Source organism: Mustela lutreola, chromosome 5 (genome assembly GCF_030435805.1).
Source record: "Mustela lutreola isolate mMusLut2 chromosome 5, mMusLut2.pri, whole genome shotgun sequence".
Classification (NCBI taxonomy): Eukaryota; Metazoa; Chordata; class Mammalia; order Carnivora; family Mustelidae; genus Mustela; species Mustela lutreola.
The window spans coordinates 19,406,383-19,429,679 of NC_081294.1; the positions used below are offsets into that span (position 1 = coordinate 19,406,383).

General features: G+C 34.5%; 1 protein-coding gene across 1 annotated transcript in view; it reads right to left on the bottom strand.

Annotated features, from left to right (window-relative positions):
• Positions 1-23,297, bottom strand: part of LOC131831614 (cadherin-10) — a 172,493-nt gene that overhangs the window by 34,051 nt on the left and 115,145 nt on the right. The window contains exons 3-5 of the mRNA XM_059173703.1: positions 21,058-21,352; positions 19,442-19,561; positions 18,887-19,054 (exon numbers count right to left, since the gene is read on the bottom strand). Coding sequence (XP_059029686.1) covers positions 18,887-19,054; positions 19,442-19,561; positions 21,058-21,352 — 583 coding nt within the window. The remainder of the gene's footprint in view (positions 1-18,886; positions 19,055-19,441; positions 19,562-21,057; positions 21,353-23,297) is intronic.

A 23,297-nucleotide genomic window follows, 5' to 3' on the forward strand; every position in this document is an offset into this window, starting at 1 on the left:
ATCAATAATAGAATAATTTAGCTGATTAAAAAACATTAAATCAGGCTTCTGGCAATGCAAACTAAGTAACTCAGTTCAACTGAAAAACAGTAACTATAGATCATAAATTGAGATAGAAATATACATTTGAAGTTATTAAAAATGTACAAGCCCCAAACTGACAGAAAATAAAAACCTACAAAAGTAAATAGAAAACTGAAGTCACCTTTTGGCCTGAGGGTATTTGCTATTTCCATAAAATTGATTATTATTTTTATGGCCTCTTGAAGTAGGGAGGACATATATCATCCTCCAAGTCATCCACAGACTAGTTATACAACAGCGACTGGTCTCCGTAATAAAGTAAGACTCATGTTTTGCATGGAAACATGGTCTAGGCACAAACCATTCTCACAAACTTTTACATTCATACTATGGGTTCAAATGACCCTAAAGAGCTATATTTTTACAGACATAAGAACTTTCACCACTAGGGGAGACAGCTGACACCATGGCCTCCGTCAACACGAAGGGAGACGGTCATCAGGCAGTTTGCAATGACTTCAAGGAGACTCTGTGTATGGATGAGAAAAGCACTGAAATTATGCTACCTGGGAGGAACTTCTTCACTGCCTCTTGCCATCTCTTTCTTTGTCAAGTGCTTTTCAGAAAAGGGAGAGACATTAAGACAAAAGATATGTTATAGCTCCATGAAAATATTGTTGTAAATATTTGGCTCATAAAGATACAAAGGAAGGAAAATGATGGAGTTAGGTGCCCTAACATAAGAGGACAACGTATTAAATGCCTCAAATGTATCCTGAGATACACACACACACAAATACATATAGATATACAAACATACATATGGATATATGTCTCCATATGTACTTATATGAATATTCATATTTTTAGCAAACAAATAGTTCTTTAACATTTTAATGGAATATTTTATCAATAGTCTTTACAAATAAGCTTTTGAAATTTCCTAATGAAAATTAATTCAGCCCTGTCAGAGGGTTGCTGAAATTTTTGCCTTGATTATGACAAGATTACTTCTTCGAATTAACATCATAAGTTTCTTCTCTTCTTCCTTCATGTTTCAGAATAATTCTTGAACTATAAAATATTAAGTCATACCTGCATATTAATTAAATTATTTTATTGCTAAAGACCGCTTGAACCTACATAGAAGGTTGATGACATGGAGATGTGTTTAGTTCCGAGATGTGCAATTTATCCTGCAGAGGTCGTTCTTTAATTTCCTTCACATATGCAAAAGCTTTAGTAAAAATTCTGAGCCAGATCTTTTTGGTTTCCACAATAATCCTCAAAACACACACACACACACACACGCGCGTGCGCGCACACACACACACACACACAAACTGCTTCTAAAACTTTAATTTACAAGTAAATGTAGGCCAATAATTTAACAATCTTTAGTAAGGGAAATATATCTAAAATTAGACAAATGATTAACAAAGCATAAAATAAAAGGTTGTAAATCAATCTATGCCCTAATTAACAATCTCTATAAATAAAAGACAATATAGAGATAGTGAAACATATTAAAAAAAAAAGAATAATTTCATATTGACAAACATAGTATCTCTAAAGAGTCATAAGAAAAGACAGATAAGCCACCAGAAAAATTAGTCAAGAATATGATCAATGAACAGTTTATAATAGAGGAAACAAGAAAGAAAAATAAAAATACACTGGATTTTAATCAAACAAATGCAAATTAAGGCCACGATGTGCTACCATTTTTATACCTACTAAGCTGGAAAAAATTAAAGCTGACAAAACCAAGTATTAAAAATACGTGGTATAGTGGGAACTATTATGCAGAGCTGATAGGTGTAAAATTTGGTGCAATGACTTTGGGAAATGTATTAATTAGCTAGGCCTGCTTTAGCAAAGTACAAAAAAGTAGGTGGCTTAAAACAATAAGTATTTGTCTTATGGTTCTGGAGTCTAGAAGTCTGAAGTCCAGGTATCTGGCATGGCCATGCTTTCCATCATGGCTGTGGGAAGAGTCCCATTTCCCTCTTCTAGTTTCTGGTGTTTGAGAACAACCTTTGGTGTTCATTGACTTATAAGTACATCAGTCCAGTTGCATGGCTATTTTCTGCCTGTTTGTTCACATTGTCTCTCCTGTGTGAATATTTCTATGTCTAAATTGCCTTTTTTTATAGGCACACCAGTCATATTGGATTAAAGCCCTAACCCTAAAGACCTCCTTTTAAGTTGATTACCTCTTTAAAGACCCTATTTTTATATAAAAGCACATTCTGATATACTGAGATTTTACACTTAAAAATATAATTTTTAGGGACACCTAGGTGGCACAGTTGGTGGAGTGTCTGACTCTTGGTTTCAGCTCAGGTCATGACCAGGATTGTGAGATCCTGCCCTATGACCTGTATCAGGGTCCACACTCAGTAGGGAATCTGCTTGAGATTCTCTCTCTCCTTCTCCTTCTGTCCCTACCCAACTCGAGTTTCTCTCTCTCTCTCTCTAAAATAAATAAATATTTAAAGAAAGGAAAAAATTTTTAGGGGATGCAATTCAACCCATAACAAGAAAGAGTATGGGATTACATAATGTGAAGTTAAATAGTAGCATAAACAAAATCCAGCTGTGCATATGAGAATAGTTGCAGAAATGCCATATGGAATTACTATTTGTAAAATGAAAAAAAAAAAAAAAAGAGAGAGAGAGAGAGAAGAGAACCCAGATGTCAGACAGCATGAGAATAGGTAAATAAACTTTTTACATAACACACATTCCTACATAATTCAAAAGTGAAAACTGTGAGCTACAGTTACATGGGAAAAATACAGATGAATCTCAGATATATAATAAGTGGAAATAGGAATGTATCAGAAAATTATGAACAGTGTGATATCATTTTCATAAACCATAAACAATCAGAAAACAGTATGTTCAGTGATATATAAATGCTATATGTATATTTATAATCTCTCTATATAAACATATATATCAAACAAAATTAAATCTGAGCATCATACATGTTAACGCAATCTATTTTTAAAGTCCTTGAATGATTTAAAGTGGTACTACTTATATTGTCTTGTAGTTATTCTACACTATGTGAAAATTTAAAACAAACAAGCAAACCCATACACACCACAAATAGTCAAGTCGAACAGCACTTAAAAGTATTGGTAGTGTTCCTAGCACTTGACAAATGCAGACATCCTTTTAGGATTGAACAACAAGCTTCACAGATTTCAACTACATATCCCAGATTTATAAATTATATATTGTATATATTATGTATTATTAAAATAACATATTATATAATAATATATCATTTTATGTCATTATATCATATATTTAAAAATATATTTGGGAATTATATATTATCCATATAATTATATAATATTTTATAAATATTAATTATATATTAAGTTGTATAGTACTTTATATTAATATAAATTAATTATAAAGTAATATAAATATTATATAGTAATAATAATATGTGTAAGTGTGTGTGTGTGTGTGTTTGTGTGTGTATATTAAAAACAATACAAAGAAACATGAGTATCACAGGAAAACAAAAGAAAAGCACTAAAAAGTAACAACAATAAAAAATTCCGAAAGCAAGAAAGTGTAACAAATAAAATCCTGTAGTTAAATCAGATAACAAAACAATTAATGTGGACATTTTAAAGTACATTCAATGTGCCTTAAGAAATAAAAGTGGTCATAAAAATCTTACCATATAATAACTATAAAAAGTGGCTGGGCTTTGCTGTTATAGAGCCAAATACAAGAAATAGATATTTACAATATAATAGTTGAAGTTAAAAAATAATGGATGAGCTAAACTGAAGATCATGATCATCCAAAGTGGACTTTGTGAGCAAGAGGATAAATAGAAGGACAAATACACCATTGAAAACGAAGATGTAACTATGAGGTTGGGGAAAAAAATTAAAAAAGACATGGATTAAAATGTCAATGGACCTTACAAGGTAACCCCTGATGCTAGATTGAGCTATGTCATCAAAATTTGATGATGAAATTATTTTGTACCTCGCCAGCCTATTAATCAAGTGTGATAACCAGATAAGGATAGTTTCAGACTCAGCAACTTTCTCTGTCTTTGAGCTTTTCCAAAGAATCTAATGAAGAATGTATTCCAGGAAAATAAGAGGCTAAATGGAGATATGGGAATACATGAGAACAGGACGGCTTTGTACCCAAATTACAGAAGTAAGGCGTCTGGGATAGCAGGATTGTCTGAATTCTAAAGATTAGCCGCCCGTGTTGGAATGAGAATAGAATTGCTCTAAGTGTGCAACCCTGAAGGCTGGCAAAAGGAAGCTAAATACGACAGAGCTGCTCACCGACAAATTCTGAGCAGCTGTCCACACAGCACATTGAAAACACAAAGTTGTAGTATCTGGAAAAATACAACTTTGCTCAAGAGGATCTCTAATATTCAATAGTTGAAATTATTATATGGGAAATAAAATATCTGGCTTTGCCTGAGACACTTGGGAGCCAGTGCATGCTCTATCAAACATTTTGGCACACAAGACCAAAATTTTACATAGTTAATAGCATAGTATTTTGATATGATCATTGTGAAAATTGCAGGGATTTTTTAGACAATTAAAAAATCTATATATAGCTAGTGCTTCTATGAAAATGCTGTTGGGACCGAAAAAAAGAGAGACTGAGAATGGTGGAAATAAAAAAAAAATTAATAACATATTATTTAAATTTGCTAAAATAACTGATAGAGAAATGGGAAAAAAAAAACACTGATTATTTACAACTGGGGGAGAATAGATTGAAATGTTGCTGAGCTTCCTTTTCATCAATGGTGAAAGGAAGTCAAAGATGATATATATAAAAATTTTTCATCAAATAATATAATATTGCTTACATAATTGCAGCTTAACCTAGATGAACTAAAAAGTAAGTTTCAAGTTATTTTCTGTAATGATTAGCGCTATAGGTAAGGAAGAATGGAAAAGGTGTCTCATTTTCCTTTTTTTTTTTTAATCTATAAACAATATTTTGATGCAAAATATTTTTTTAAAAATTCAGTAGAAAATGTTCCTGATATTAGGGATTATCAGGTTCTGGAGAAAGGTTTCCATATCATGGATCTTCTTTTAACAAATAGAGAAAGAACAAAAGAACAAAAGGTTTTATTGTTTCATTAATTTTACTGTCACATAGATTTTACTGAGTATTGTTTCTGGGAATTTGTTCTCCCACTTTTTATTTTTAGCTTGGACATTTTTGAGATTGCTTGTATTTTTAGGCACATGCTTCGATTCTGAAAATCTGTCTGTTTTAAACTTGTCATTATAGTTCTGGTCAAGGATCCAAAATTATTTATCATTTCACTTTATTTCTTGTTGTGCAGGATTTATCTCCACCACAAAGTTTATTTCCTTTTGAGGAGAGTAGGCATTATCTGTGTTAATTTTCAGTACCTTCTGAGACTTACACAGGTAAGCAATCATGTTCCATTGATTCCTATTATCATAAGCCTCAATTATATATTACATATATATGCATATATGCATATGTATATCAGTTCTCTTCTACAATAATTTGTTGGAAAAGACACACAAACACGCACTCACACAAACATATAGAAGGTGAGTTGTGATTGTGTGTGTAACATACATGCACATACGTATATATATATTTTTATCCCAGAAATATTAATAAAAGTGTTTTCAAGGTGTCTTATACTTTCCAAAGAGGTCACGATAAAGATCGAGCCCATTCATCAAAATAGTATAGATTTAATTCTCTGTTAAGTAATTCAACAGCTATATTATAAAGATAGATATGTTGTATACACACATAAAATATGCACATTCATGATTATTTTAATTATATGGCAACTGAAGTAATTAATTTGTTCAAGAACTATTTATTCAACTGGTGGAGCATAAGGAATAACATGGAGGACATTGGGAGATGGAGAGGAGAAGTGAGTTGGAGGAAATCAGAGGGGGAGACAAACCATGAGAGACTGTGGACTCTGAGGAACAAACTGAGGGTTTTGCAGGGGAGGGGGGGAGGGGGGTTGGGTGAGCCTGATGGTGGGTATTACGGAGGACTCGTATAGCATGGAGCACTGGGTGTGGTGCATAAACAATGAATTTTGGAACACTAAAGAAAAAGAAATTAAAAAAAAGAACTATTTATTTAGTGCCCAACATATATAATTTGATAATGCTTTCTCTGGAATTATGTTAATGCTCATAAACCTATTTAGGGAAATTTAATTGGTCTATTTTAAAGTCAATAGACTACATTTCTATTTTTTAAATGTATGAAAGAGCTATTCATTCACATTTCCTAATTTATGTCCAAGTATCCTAGTTTGTCAAACAAACTGAAATTACTTACTTTCACTAGAAAGAGCCTGCAAGGGTGCTTACCATGTAGGGGGAGCAGCAGGAGGGGCATCGGAAAGGAGACAGATTGTCATGCATACAGTTACAAAAGCAAAGTAGCTCCTGTCACCCATCTCACGTTTCATTTTTCCTTAAAGACATCTATTTGCATGCTCCTTATTTTTTATCTTACAGTTGATGGAGCTTTAATTATGTGGTACGCTTTCCTATCAATTCCAATTTATAGTTGTTTTAAAATCATTCCCAGGTGTCAGATTGAATCATTTGCTTCTCTTTTAATGTTTAGAGCAGATAAATGCTTCTTCCTGGTGAGTATGCTCTTAGTTTGGTTATCGACTTAAACACAAAGGCAGGAATGCAAGGAGGAGCTGCCATTTCTGTATCACATAGGGGAAGTCGCATTTACAAGTACAACCTAAAAGGTAATATTGCAAAGACTTCCCAAGGACTGGGCAAAAATACACAGTAAGTGCTCTTTGAGACCATTATTGACAACCTCACACAACACCTGAATTTTCACTATTAAAGATTTCAAACAATTTCAATGTATTTCTGGTTTTCTAGGATTCAAGACTAAACATTTCAGGTCACTTATTTTACCAAAATTTTGATCAATAGGACCTTTGCACTTGAATATTGAAGACACCGCAGATTTGTGTACTAGAATTAGAAATAATTGACGGCTCGATGTGAGAACCTTTGGAGGTAAGACATAGACAGGCAAAGTAAGAGCTGTGACAAGGTGACATCCTTAGAAACCACAGAAGAGGTGCCAGGAAACATTAGGAGGGAGACAAGGGCAAACTCAGGGTTTCGAGCTTGGCAACAAAGAGCTGCTGTTCTGTTTTGTTGATAAAAAGCGGTAAGGTTCAAAGACATATAATTTATCTTTTTCCTCTGTTCCCTGCCCTTGTTTCTATTCACATTTACATAAGAACTCTCTACATTCCCAGCATTGTGATTAAAAAAAAAAAGCACCACATATATGAATCAACAAAATAATTTAACATTAGTTTAATTTTTTTTATTTGCTTTGTGTGTAATCTTATTGTAACATCTCTATGCTGCAAAATAATCTCAAACAATACTTGCTTTAAGAAAAATGACACAATTATGCACGTTTATAAACCATTCCATTGTATAATGTTTAAAAGATGTTTTTTAATGAGCTTAACAGGAAGAAATTAAAAACAAGATAAAGCTCCTTGGAGGAAACTGCACAGTAGTTAAGGAAATTATGCAATGCTAAATGGGCATTTAGGAGAAAGGAGAGGAGAGCTGAAAGTCACACTGGAGACTGACAAAGGAATGAGGCTTTGCAACTGAAGGTCCTCACCAGAGGAAAGACAGAAACCTAAATTTGTGAGCGCTGGAGACGTGATCACCAACTTCGCTTTGGGCATTGAAGTTAAATTAGAGCAAAACGAGATGCTGGGTGATGTCTTAGTTTCCTGTTCATTGAGGAAAGCCACAGGACAAAGCTTTTAGAGAAGCTGCCATTGATCCCCAAAGGGTAGGAAATCCATCTTGATATATATCTTGGAAACTGTCTCTAAGGTAACTGACATCTCTAGATGCGCACAATTGCAATGTATAGAAACGAGAATGTATATAGGATTTGGGGAGGTTAAGATAACCTTAAATTAGTCATTCATAAACAGATTACATTGTATCAGATACTCCCTCTGTTTGCAATGTGTTTCCCAGAAGGCATAATAAAACTCTGTAACAGCTAAACATATTTGCACAGCTAGTGTGTATCTAAGTATTTATATCTGTACCTATTAAGGGGTATTTTTCAGCTTCGCTCTGGAGGATCCAAAGGAACTTTGAATCCCGTTTTGCAAAATGCCAAGTAGCTTAGTCTAAGGCAACTTTCCATGGAATAACAGGAGAGTTTCAAGTGAATTTTTGTATACTTTCCATGCACATTATTTCTCTGAAGGATTTATATATTTCAGCACACCAAGAATACTGTGCACTGTCTATGGCCATACCACCCTGGACACGCCCGATCTCGTCTGGAATGTTGTGCATTTCCCCAGTTCCGTCACTCTAAACATTGAGCTTAGCTGAGATCACACGTGTCTGTTTTCACTTGTATGTCAGGCGCCTGTACCTCAGATCCGCATTATCTCACTACTCCTAGAGATTTAAAACCTACTGTCTTTCCACAGGTATCGTAATTCAAAATGTTCAATTCAAAATGAAATCGCTCTCTCTCTTCAAACAAGTTCTTCTGGTAGAAAGCTAGAAAACAGCTTTTTCCTTTGCTCTCCTCGCTCCCTCAGACCTTTTATAGACCTAATTACTAAGTCCTGTGGCTTGCCCACTTAGATAGATCTCTAATCCCTCCTCTCTCGGCATTGGTTCAGACCCTCATCCACGCTTGCTTCTGTGATCCAAGCAGTGAGCTTAATTGCTACCAGAAAAATTAGCCAAAAGGAAGAACTGTGCCTGGGGCTCTCCAAAAATATTCCTTCAGATAATATGTATGGCATTTTTATTTTCATATCCATCCCTTTTCCTGATGCTAACCCTGCCTTCTCATCTCGCCATCGCCGCTGCTAACCCTGGGGTCCAGCCACACCAAATTGTACTCATTTCCCTGATAACGACCTTTTTTCTTCTTGTCCTTTCTAATGAAAATGCCCTCCCCTTTTCCATCTGGAAAACTCCTAAATAATTGTCTCTTTCCTGATCCACTTACATCTAAAGAAATCATCATTTTATGATTTAGACTGGAATTGACAATTATAGCATGAATCTTACTGCGTTGTTCTCCAATTATGTGTGTGCACATGACATACATGAACACATACTTGTGTATATATTCTTACACTCATGCATATGTATATACACATAATCTGTATCTACTGTGAAAGCAAGAAGAGAAGTAAAGAAGACAATGGGTGTGAGAAAAACTACAATGTAACAAACAAGGGTGTGTGTGTGTGTGTGTGTGTGTGAGAGAGAGAGTGAAGGGAAAGAGAGAATTTGTGTCTATACAACCTTTCAAAATACAAACAATTTATGGATGAATCCTGTATCTCGTATCCCTCTTTATTTATTTATTAATATTTCCTAGTATAGTTCCTGCTCACACTAGAGAGCTTCAGTTGGTGTTTTATAAATCAAGGAATGCTTTTATAACATGATTTCTTTGTAATCTTATAAACTATAGATATTAGGGCCATGGGGAAGAATCCTACAAATATTTTGGTGGTCCCAGTAAAAACCACAGGTATATCTAACCAATATAAATTACAGAACAGTGCTTTTGAATATATTCAATTTTTTTTAGACAATAAAAAAGGGAAAAAGAAGCATTTTCAATTTCATTCCTTCTTTCTCATGCTAGAGCATCTTCCTTGGGACATACCTGACTATTGCTGTAGTTGAAATGCACTTGATAATTTTAAAATATGCAGATCAGCCCGAGGCCTACATTACCTTGGAATCCCCAGTGGAGGAGAGGTTGACTCTATTTACAAAGCGAAAATCAGCACTTATTAAATCAAATCTCTCTTGTACGAGGCAGGGATTATGGGGTAGTCTCACAGCTCCCTGAATGTACGGGCCTTAAATACCTATGTATATCATATAGACATTTCCTTGAAAGACCTTGTCTCATGCAAACTTGTTTATTTATCTGTCCAAGGAGTAGAAGGATCCCAGCAAAAAGTCAGTCATGTGTGGTCCCTGAGTATTGCAAATACACCAATCAATAAGGGTTTCATTTCCCTGTTTGTGTAAAATGCATAGACATTTTAAGAATTTAGTATACCCTATCTAAAGTTGTCTGTATAATCTATATCTAAGTAGCGAATCATGAAATTAATGAAAAGCAAAATGCTCCAGGGAAGATAAAGAGAATCTTTGAAGTACCAACTTCTTTCTTGGTGTAGTGGTTTTTGAACCAAAGAAGCTCGATCCCCAGTCTGACTTTTATTTCCCAGTTGTAGAACTTTGAACAAGTAACTTAAGTTGATATGTTTCTGGTTTTTTTTTTTTTTTTTTTTAACTAATAAAATGGCATGAGCAATTATATTGTTATTATAATTACAAAAATGGGAAATTTTAATGAATTAATATTTGTATTATGTTTTATAGTGTTTAGTAAATGCTGTAATACTGTGTCTATTACTATTATTTTTACAATGCTGCTTTATTTTATTTAAATTTAGACAAACCAGATAACGCATATCTATGTAATTTAATAGGCTAAATAAGGTTAGTGGCTAATATAGGTTATTCAGATAAAACACGCAAATATACATGTGAAATCTTCCTGTAGACTCTGAGTGATTCTGGAATTGTTTACTATTGCTTCTAAATTGGGTATAGTTATGTATAATCCTTAGATACATTTTGATGGGAATATAAAGAGATAGTATTAAAATAGTCAGAAAATTAGAGTCTCATTATGTTTATTTGCACACCCAAAGTGTCCCATTACCTATAATTTATCTTCATAGAAACTGTCCTATAAAGGGGAAAATCTGTGCTAATTTTCAGAACTAATAACCTGATGAAGGACTGATTTTTGTTACTATTCTTAACAATTCATGGCAAAAATATCATAGATAGCAATGAATTCACTTGGGATAGCTCTGGAAAATTATATAATAAATATTATGTCAAATTCTCATATATTTGATGATTATCTACATACATAATGTCCCTAAACTTATCTTAAGAGAGTCAATGATAAATAAACACAAATAAAGCTATCACTCAGTTTGCTTGCATTTTATAAATCCCTCCCCCATAAAGTCTCAGCTTAGCTGACGTTACATAAATATACAACTACTGCTCCCTCACTCCGCCCTGTCCACCTAAGCTTGGTGCAAACATGTCTGTGACTCAATACTGAGTAGAAGAGGGGCATGTTTCTATGACAGTTGGTTTTCTCAGGAGCCCATACCCACAGTTAAGATGATGAGAAAATAATCTACTCTCTCTGTCTTTCGTTTGTGATAGGATGTGTGGGAAATCATCTAAATGTGAGTAAAGAGCTGTGGTCTTGAACTGTGCCCTTGAGCCGGCTCATTTGTGGTTTGGAGCTTCTTGCCTGGATATCAGATATTTAGCTTCCTTCCTTCTTCTTGAACCCCAATAAAATATCGCTCATTAAAAAACTAGAGCCAAGACCTAGGTAGCAGCTTGCAGGATAGGACCCTGGCCATCTGCATAAGTACTTTTGTAAATACTTTTTCTCTAAGCCTGGATCTTCTTGATGTCTCTTTCGTTGTTTTTAATGGATTTGAGAGTCTTATATGACAGCATTCTCTGCTCTATTAAGGCAAAGTTAGTGGGACCAGCCTGGCCTCGGCAGATCAGATATTCCTTAATCACTTACTCTGGTGGGGATGAAATTCAGTTATCATAACATTTTCCAAGAGATGCTTAAAGAAAACAAAACAGGGCACCTAGGTGGCTCAATCAGTTAAGTGTCCAACTCTTGGTTTCAGCCACAATCATGATAGGGTCATGATCTCAGGGTCATGAGATCCTGCCTCCCCTGCCCCGGGTCAGGTTCTGCCCTCACGGGGGAGTCTCTAGAGATTCTGTCTCCCTCTCCCTCTGCTCCTCTCCCTGCTCGTTCTCCCTCCCTCTCTCTCTCTTTCTCTCTCAAATACATAAATAAATCTTTAAAAAACAAAAAAGCCATTGGACACAAATCTCGTCCCAGTCGTTTTTGCCAAGCCCAACGGTGATCAAGTTTCAGCAACTTAATCTTTTCATAGACCTATTCCATGAAGCCTATTTTTTCCCATTTTAGGGGCAGAAGAAAGGAGATGGGACGAAAGGCACTCGACTATTCAAGCAGGATGCCGGGAGCTCAGATAGCAAGTGAGGAAGTGTGACATTCTCTGTGTTAGCACGGTGACACAGCAACACTCAAGGACCTCTGAACATTTGACTGGTTGACCAGTGGGAAAAAGGCGCTCTGGAGTCCGTGTTCATGCGAGTATTTATTTGTTCTTATGAGGCAAGCACATTTGTTTTGTTGTGGCCAGGGAGGTTATAGGTCTCTCCAGGCTTAAGGTGTTTCTATTGAATCTTTGGCCACAAAAGAACAGCAGCACAGCAGCAGAGACAGGAAAATAGTAAGATCAGAAATATTAGATATACTCCTGGAGAAGGAAGAGGGAAGGGGAGGAAATCCACTTTTATCAAGAACCTATTATATATTGCCTTTACTACTGAAGACGTTTTACATATGTGACCTTATTTCTTAACTGGGACACTCTCAGTATTGTACAGACCTAAGGTCTAGAAAAGCTAAATTGCCTAATTTTATGCATTTTCAGTTTCTGAAATAATGTAGGACACCTTAGACAAGCCCCCCACAACACAATCCCCCCTAAAAGAGTACCCCTGCCATTCTCTAACCCCTTAACTGCTCTCTGTTCCTCACAGCACTTGCCACACCACCAGCCCTCACATTATATTCATGTCCTTATCACTTTATTGTCTATACCTTCAACCAGGAGCTCAGGTCTCTCGTTCACCATTGTAGCCTAATTCCCACTCAGGGGCTGGCGGAAAGGAGGCGTTTAGAAATTACCTACTAAGCCACCCTTAATTCAAGATGTTTTTCTAACTACTACAATATATTCTTTTTCTATTTTATTTTCTTATTCATCTTAGCTTCTTAAAGTATAGGCGTTATTTCTTCAATCCTTTTTCCTGCTTTTCTTTTATTCCTCAACTCAGTATCCTCCAGTTTCTTCCAAATGATTGCAACTAAAACCAATTGGGAAAGATTATCCACAATTATTCCCATTATGTAAATTCCAATAACTGCTTTCCTGTGCTCATTTAATTGGACTTCTTGGAAACAACTGTCACTTTTGTCCTTCCCATTCTATTTTTCTGTGGGCTTTTTCGCATTAAGTTACAAAATATATAAAAATAAAAAATACAGAAAAGCAAACATGATAACCATCTTCTATTTCATCATAAAAAAATCTCCACAAACACGTTGAAGCATTTATCTTTTTTTTTACCCCGAGCAGAATATGCACTTTCATAAATTGGAAATTTGCTGATTTCCAACTTTGTGAATTCTTCTTGCCCTCTCTTTATGGCATTCAGTAGTTTTAAGAAAATAATTAAATCAAAAGGTAAGTTCTCCAAGGGCTCCTGGGTGGCTCAGCCAGTTAAGCATCTGATTCTTGGTTTAGGCCTAGATCATAATCTTGGGGTCCTGGGATCGAGCCTCACATTGGGCTCTACAGTCAATGTGGAGTTTGCTTGAGGTTCTTTCTTTTCCTCTGCTCCTCCCCCTGCCTGTGCTCTCTCTCTCTCCCTCCCTAAAATAAACAAACCTTTTTAAAAAAGAGAGGTTAAAAAAAACCCTCCAGAAAACCTTCCACTGTAAATGATGCACTCAGACCCTCGCCCCCCTATTTGGATAAGTGCTGCTCTTGTGTTCACCTATTGCATTCTCTGCAAGCTCCCTTTATCACTCATGATTTTCTATTGAAATATTCTCTCCCGTTAGACAATAAGCCAGTCATAATCAGGAATCAAGACATTAATCTTGATGTGCTTAGGTGCAAACACAGTGCTTACCAGTAGAAGGTAAGCAATAGATTTTTTTCTTTACTTACTGTTTTAAAAATAAATTATGTCACTTGAACTAATCCAGGACTATGAAACAATGTCAACAAAGGTATTTTTTTGAGAGTGAAAAATACAAGTTAGTATCTAGAGCAAAACAGCAGAAAATGCTTTTGGGACTTCAGTTTTCAGGTGTTCCCTAAGCTTCTAATGCATTGTCTCTCTTTTGGAATCATACTAAAGGTGGGTGCCCATGTTATATTAACATCAACTGTCCATTCACCTCTAAAAGCACAAAACCGTAATGATAACTTCATCAGGCAGTCCTGACCTAAGTTTATTAATACCAGTAAAAATCTACTATTGTCAAAGTCCCCGTGAGTATAGAGCTCTTCGATCTAATCCCCACCAACCTCCTGTTGTTTGGAGGTTCAGCCAAAACGTCTTTGGTTCTTGATATTCATCGCTCAATATCTAATCTTAGCGTTTCTCACATGCCATTACCTCTACTTGGTGAATTTTCCCATCTCTTCCTATGGCTGGGTCTATTTCATCTTGCCATGTTTGGATAAAATATTACCTCTTGAAAAGACCTTCCCTTTCTCTTCCCATGGCAGACACAGGTTCGTCTTTTTATCCATGACTGAGCCAAGACCTTGTATGTACATATTGTTTTTACTTATATCTGATCTGCCTCCCCTATTGTAATGAAAGGTCATAGTGACAAAAACCAGGAATTTCGTTTCTTTTTTTTTTGGTGGTGGGGGGGAATTCATATATCTCATTTTTATAATAGTGTTTGGTACAAGCATGTTTTTAATAAATATTTTTAGGTAAATGAATTCATGATTTCACTTGAACAGATCCTCATGTAACATATCAAAGTTTCCCAACCACAGCACTATTGACATTTTGGGCCAAGTTATTCTTTTTCATGTGAATTGTGGGGATGTTTAGTAGCATTCCTATCTTCTACCCAGTAGATGTTAGGAGTAGTCACTAGTTGAGACAAGAAAAAATGTCTCAAGACATTGCTAAATGTTCTCTGGGTGGCAAAATTGTCCCTGACCGAAAATGACTGCTATAGAGCCAGACAATAAAATAATGTTAACAATGAAGCAAGACATCTGAGTTTCCACCTCTAGCTGTTGTTCCAATTGACTGAGATTTTTATCTTCCACAGATGAGCATTCTGGGAAATGTTGAATTTGGATCAGCCAATCTACATGGAAACTTAAGTTCTGAGGCTACTTTTATAATATTGACTAACAAGAGTAATAGAGCAGCACTTGCACAAATCAACATTACTGAACCCATAAACACACTAGTGCCAGCCACTGAGCCAAGTGCTTCATAGATGTCAAGTGGTTTAGTCTTACACTGTTCCATGGAGTGTGCACTGCTATCCAGGTTTACTGAATGGCATTGAAAAGCAGAGGGTTCAATTGAACTGACCAATGTGAGAAAGCTACTAAGTGAAGAGGACAGCACTGGAACTCATGCAGAATGACCCCACCGTCTGCTCCGTCAATGTCCTATCATATGGCGGCCACTAGTCAAGCTACTCACCCTCGTGAAGCTATTGACAGGAAATGGGGGTAGTCTGAACTGAGACTTGATCCAGCTAGAAAACACTTGATGTCAGTGGGTATTTCAAAGATTTATGGGGAATAAAAGGTTATTAAAATATCCTAATAGGTGTCATATTGATATGTAGAAAGGACAATATTGCTAAAGAAAATATATGGTTAAAATACATATCTTCTGCTTCTTTTAACTTTTTTATATGGCTGATAAAAAATAATAATTACATACGTGGCACGCACTTTTTTGGTTTACATTGTATTTCTATTAGGCAGCACTGGTTTGTTGTCCTTATCATTTCCACTCTGAATCTCCTTCACCTTTTCCATACGTTGGGTATAATAATAATAATAATAATAACAACAAGGTTAGTACTGAGTTCTCAATGTTATCCTGCATATGGTCTTCATAAACTGTGGAACTCTCTCCAGACACTGTTTTATTTATTTATTTTTTATTTTTTTAAGATTTCATTTATTTATTTGACAGAGAGAGATCACAAGTAGGCAGAGAGGCAGGCAGAGAGAGAGAGAGAGGAGGAAGCAGGCTCTCCGCTGAGCAGACAGCCCGATGCAGGACTCGATTCCAGGACCCTGATATCGTGACCTGAGCTGAAGGCAGAGGCATAACCCACTGAGTCACCCGGGTGTCCTGGTTTTTTAATAAAATGATTAGAAATTAAAAACTAGTTCTCTGGATGTTAGACTACCAGGTAACATTCTAATTGTGATGAGTGAGTGTTCCCAATAGTAAGGTATGGATGCAAATATTCATAGCAGAAAAGATAATTGAGAAAATAAAAATCCACAAATTATGTATCTATCTATAATTAAAAAATAATGAGACAAGATACAAGGTACTCTAAAATCATTCTGAATGTACCGTACTGTACATCTGGAGTTGGACATGGATTTCAACCCACTTCTTTCATTACTTAGTTTGGCCTTAACATCTATAGCCTTGGTTTCCTCATTTCTAAAATGGAGATCATAACACCGAGCTGAATGAGTTATTGGGATTAAATACAATAGGTCAATAAATAACTTGGTACAATGTCTCCCAAAAAATGTTATTCAGAAAATAGGTTATGTTGCTGCTTCCTTTTATTATCATTATATTACTATTATTACTATTATTATTACCAGAGCTACGACTATTATAATTATGTCAGGGCTTGTGTAATGTTCCTATCATCTATCAATCATAAATTCTGAGAGTTCACAAAAGTAAAGGAAATAATTTTGAAATGAATTAATAAAAGTATTATAGTATATGAAATAATATATAATTAATTTTCATTGGACATTATTATTTTTAAATATTTAATTTTTGCTTTTAATTAGAGTTATTAATTTGCTTAATTGGATGAGCCATTTTTAGATAAGCTGCATTTTTGATATATGGGTATATATGTTCCTGAGCATTTAAAATATAATACTGCTCTTAATGGTCATTTATTATTGACAAAGTACTTTTTTGAGAAAAACCTTTGATTATTGTGAATAATGAGATTAATTTGTTATGGTTCATTCTCCTGGTAATAAATTCATGCTAAGAGGTGGTCAGAAATATACGCACAATGTGAAATTTGAATTTTAATGCAACTAAGCATGAGATTTATTAGTCTTGAGATTAATCCTAGTCTTGAGATTTATTCTAAAAGAACTATTAAGGATTATTATTGGTTTTCTTTTCCCTGCCCACGCTACAGGTAATCTGGAGCTATAATCTGGTTATTTGAAAAGAGCATAAATGAATACTCTTCTCTGTGTTTTGGGGCCAACCACCAAAATAGCAGACCTAATGGACATATGACTTAATATCTAACAAAAGGATCATCACAAATAATAAGCAAAAAATTAGTGTGCTCAAAAACATTCCATATGAATTTTATAATTTATCTACACACATGATTTTAAACAATTCAATTGAAATTATTATTATTAATTATTAATTAATTACACTTAATTATTAATTATCAAAATTAGATAAAAATAGCGTAGAAGAGAGGTAAAATGCTTTTAAACAGTCAAAATAACCCTAATTTCTTCTGCTTTGTAGTCTTTAGTATAAAAATATAAATATCACAAAAAAGCTACATTTTAGTATGATATCACAAAAGTATTTAAGCTAAAACCAAACTAAAATTGAAGGATCAATTTAGAAGTTAATACACAGCAAATGTTAAAACTTAAAGACTTATAACCTATTACAGCCTTTATATTATGCTACATTTCTAACAACATAAAATTCTGCCCTGAAGTGTAGGACCTTTCAGGTAAGTAGGAAATTGTCTGATTCTTGGGAGTGAGAGATCCTCTACTCCCAAGGATCTGAGATCCAACATCACCTTCTCTGGTTGCGTATCTACCAAATTTGTATAAAAAGGGAGAATAAATACATATATTATATGGTCAGAAGCTAATGGTTCTTAAATATTGTTGATCTCTAAGGGGTGCCTGGGTGGCTCAGTGGGTTAATGCCTCTGCCTTCAGCTCAGGTCATGATCCCAGGGTCCTGGGATCAAGCCCTGCATCAGGCTTTCTGCTCAGCAGGAGTCTGCTCTCCTTTCTCTCTGCCTACCTCTCTGCCTAATTGTGATCTCTGTCTGTCAAATAAATAAAATCTTAAAAAAAAAAATTGTTGATCTCCATTGAGAATTTGAAGGGTTCATTTTATAACAAAATTAGATCTAAATAGAAAACAGTAACACTGAATAGATTCAGTGTTTTATAACTAAATATGTCAGGAATACAAAATGTTTCAATATTTAAAAAAAAAAATGTCTTAGTATCATTACCATTCCAAACACAGAAATAGTAACTTCAAGTCTGACCCACTGATATTAAATACAAGTCTGATTAGTTTGTTAAGTTCTGGCTTATATAGCCATTTCTGGCCGAGTCTTCATATTATGACAAATTAGATATTTTATTGAAAAATTTTACCCTCAGGTTAGACTCTTTCTTATTTAATTCTAAGCAGAAATAAACACATTCATAGTAGAAGTATAGCTTTGTTAAAACAACAACAACAACAACAACACATTATTTCCTTTTACTAACTAGAAGAAATAGTTCTTGGATTACAGTCATAGATGCGGGTTTTGTGATCACAGATCCCCTGCTTCCAAATAAAATATGTCTGAAATGTTTAATTTTTATATTTTAGTAACATATGCTGAATTCATCAGCATATACACTTTTCCTTCTCATTTATAGCCCATTTTCAATGCTTTTAAAATTAAATGATTGACAATTGCTTTTTACTTTCTCTTCTCAGTTCAAAGCTTTTGCCCTGTGGAAAGACCATGAAAGGCAGCTTACTCTGGAGGAAGCGAGGCGGATTGTCATTTACATCTGTCAGTGTGATGTTCACCGTGGTAGTCCCCGATAAACCTCCCATCTGGCCGCCCATATCTTTGGCCTGGATTACCACTTGATATTGCTCCCTGTTTTCTCTGTTCATGTTTGGTAAAGCAGTCCTGATGATACCTTGAAGAAAATATAAAGAACTTTTGTTATCATCATTAAAATCTCAGCTAGTAGCTGACTAAGACCACAAATTATTGCAAACGTGGTTCAATGTAAATATTTTACCCTTTGTGTGTGTGTGTGTGTGTGTGTGTGTGTGTTTTCTATTACCTGAAGAGGGCCATAGGTACTATATAGTGACCTAAACCCATAGATTAAGAAACATAAAAACAGGTATATTTTCATCACCTCAATCATTCAACTTCGAATTCTTAAATCTTTAATTGTGGCATCATCACTCTTCAGTAAGCATTACAGTTAATGTTTTGTTCTTATTTTCCCACGTTTTTTCTACTTATAAAGATCACAAAGATTTAAATTAACAAACACTGATTCATGGTTCCTGACCTGTTTCAGGCTCCACAGAGAAATATGGCTGCCCTTGAAGGATGCTGTAAATGACTCTGGCGCTGTTCCCATAGGAAGGGTCATCGGCATCTGTAGCTGTGACTTGCACCACAGAAGTACCTGAAGTATCCAAACTCAGCTTAGTTCTGCACAGTACCAGAAGGAGGAGCAAAAGCACTGGTTTTCATGGAAGACTCAAATGATTTTGGCTTTAATAATGACCTCTTAAAGAAAAATTTATGTATAACTGACATGAAAATCATGTTTATACTGTTATTACAGGAAAACTGTGAATTCAGCTACAGAGTTAGCCAACAGGTATATTTTCATGCATGCATAGATAATGCTACAATATATCAGATTATAATAAATGCAGTTACTTTACAAATGCTAAGGTTTGATATTTAAATTCATTTTCACATAATAGATTTGTTTAGTGTAAAGGGCATATCTGATCACAAGGGAGTAGGTGTGCTCCTCTTTCCTCCTCTCCACTAATTAACTATAAAAATAATTAACATCTGCTCTAGAATATAATTTTATGAATAGATTAAATTCTAAATTTAGAAACAATCTAAGATGATCCCAAGTTTCATGAACTATTAAAAGCTATTTAATAAAGTTCAAGAAATATAAAAGGGCTTTACAATAAAGCAATTGCCAAAGTCCTTGGGATTTAGTGAAGTAAATATTAAATAATAATCCCAGAACAATGCTTTTGAGAAATGCAGAGTTGAAAATGTGCTGCTGCAACTGTTAAAAGTATCAGAATTATTTCATCGGTTTATATGACCTCTCCCACATTTGAGAAATAAATCTATTCTACTAAGTCTAAATATACGTCTCTAAAAAAATGTTATCATTGTTTCCTGATATTTACTCTTTTTGCCAATCTCTATTTAATAAAAAAAAAGCAGTCTGAACTTTTTTTGCTTACAAATACAACTTTCATTTATTTCCAATAAAAAAGAAAATTCAATTATCTTGAATGTTATACTCACAGGTTTTTCATGCCTTCTGTTTTACAGATTCTACAACCTAATTTTTTAAATTCTGTATCAGTATGTGATTGTGGAATTTCAACTGGGTTATTTGAATAACAGATTTATATCAGCAGAGTTTTATATATAACGATTATAATTAAAAGATGCTTCAAAATACTTAATATGAAAGAATCAGATAATCTAATCAATTCCACCTTTTGTATTATCTAGATAACAAATTCTTTAGATAAATTATAACTAGGCTATGGATGCAAAGACTCTACAACTATAGTGTTCTGAATGTTTGTATTTGAGGTCAGATTTTCATACAACTGCTATACAAATCTCTGTGACAAAGATATATTTCCATAGTTTTTTTACTGAAGTTCAGTGATATTTTCTTGGGTTTTTGAGGGAAGTATCTACTTATTTGTAGAGACTTACAAGTCCATAGCATGTAAGAAATTACTAATCTTTTTTTCTGACTCGTTTTCTACATGAGGAAATTAAGTAAGTACTTTTGGAGGGAATCAAAGGAAATGTCAATTGACTGATTATAGTATTGTAAGAATTTCCTGATAATCATTTTTTATACTTTTGGGATACCATGATAAATTTTATAAATGAACTTACCCACAACGGACATTTCTGGAACACTAGCTGTATAAATTTCTTCTGGGAACGTAGGCTCATTGTCATTGATATCATGGATTTTGATCACAAACTCAGACTCTGGTTCTACTGGTCTCAAAGTTCTTCTGTTAATAGCTTGTGCACGCAGAGTATAAAAGGCCTTTTCTTCCCTATCAATTCTTCTTGTGGCATGAATGTCACCTGTTTTTTCATCAATAATAAAAAGAGTACCTGCTCCATCTCCAGATAAAATATATTTGAGTGATCCATCTCCTTTATCTTGGTCTGAATGAAGCTAGGGGAAATAAAAAAGAGCACATCCATGATAATGTCTAAAGGTACATAATGCTGAAAGAATTCAAAGTCTCTCGTGTCCCATCACTGAATAATGGGGTCAGTTATCTTAGTTCCTGAAATGAGAGTTGAATCAGTATGAACACACTCATCCATATATCTTAAACAATGAGACTAGCATCTCACATATCAGTATGATTTTTACTCTAAATGGGAAAAAGTAATAAAAATAAACACAGTTCCCTTCTTTGCTTTGCTTGGTAAATAACCATTTTCATAGGCAATTAACTCCTGACAAAGACGTATGTCATCAGTCTTGACATGCTTGTGTAAACATTTCTTCTCTCATCTCTTTCGGTGAGTGAAAAATTCTTTTACTTTCATATTTTGAGGAAATTCTAATAAACTTGTTATTGCATTTCCATTGGAGAATTAGTGATGTCTTAGCTGTAAGACAGGCAAAGTTGTAAGAGACATAGCTCCTATGTTAGAAACACTGTGTATTAATTTTTGGTTCACACGGGCACACACACACCACAAAAAAGATGGCTCCACAGATAAATCTGGGACTCAGGGAAAGAGTACAAAGAGATGTCTATATTTTAAAATTATAAATCAAATTAATAAATTCTACAATAAAATGTGCTTTATATAGGCACCTATTTACCTTGTGAAGTCTAACTTCTTAATAACCTTAAGCAAGTTTTGTATAGGAAAAAGGAAATGCAAAGCATGTCGATTTCTTGCCCTTTGCCTATGCCCATAAGACTAATCTTCCAGCATTCACTCTTCATGTCAAAAAGTTTTACAAGCATTCATGTGGACACCTCAGCCCAGTGTGCAAATGCTACCCAGGATTCCATGTTTTCATGGACAAATTCTATCTATGTTGTATTTTAGCAGATGTTCACTAGGCCTGCTCCCAGGATTAAGGATGATTATAGCAGTGGGTATGTCTGGCCTTTGGGCGAATGACGTGTAGGAGAGAGCCTCCTTGGACCTAAAAGTAAGCTCAGGGATGTCTGGGCAGGGAATAATGGGTCCCAAGTAACTTGGGTATGATCTGGAAATTGATGTGTAGATTCCAGACATGGAGATCCCCTGCACTCCATGGAATTCTTACCCTGAACAGTGGGGATTAGCTGTTGGAGCGACAGAGCAGGGCTTTGTAACATACAAAGATTGTAAGTTTTTCTTTAATTGTACCATCCAACCAATAAACATTTTCTATGTTGGGATCATAGTTTAATTGTTTGCAATAAGAGATTACGTCTTTAAAATTTGGGTTTTTTTAATCAGATAAGACATATGAAAACAATGTGTAGATTTTCTAAACTTCTGTAAGGCATTTATTTTAAGTTAGACATCAATGAAAACTTTTTTTAAAGAATTCATGTAAAATGTATTCATAAATCAGAATGGGCACATTGATGTATAATTAAAAATTAAAAATTGAAGACAATATCCTTCAATTATACAAAAAAATACAGAATAAGATATTCATCTAAATAAGGTTTGGTGTTTTGCTTTAGATTATTTACATCAACAGACATTTTCATCTAATTGCATATAGAATTTAAAACTGATTACTTTCTATTTAATACAGAATCTTACTTCTTTATTTAAAATTTCTTTTTCTTTTTTGAAGCTTATGGCGGTGAACTTGGCTGTGGAAACATTTTTACATGAACATGAAGTTGTTTAAAATAAATACATGTTAGAAACACACAACTATGACTAAGATGTTGTATTATTAGTTATTGTTGGGTCTATAAAACCAGTCTACTCTTTAGTTAATGGTTTTTAATACTTAGCATGAAGCCATCCAATTTGGATCAAACTCAATTTTTCTGATTTCTGGACAAATAACTCATTATTACAAATATAATGAGGGGCAAAAAAAAAAAAACCCACTGGATATGTTCTTTAAAGAAAAACAGAAGTCA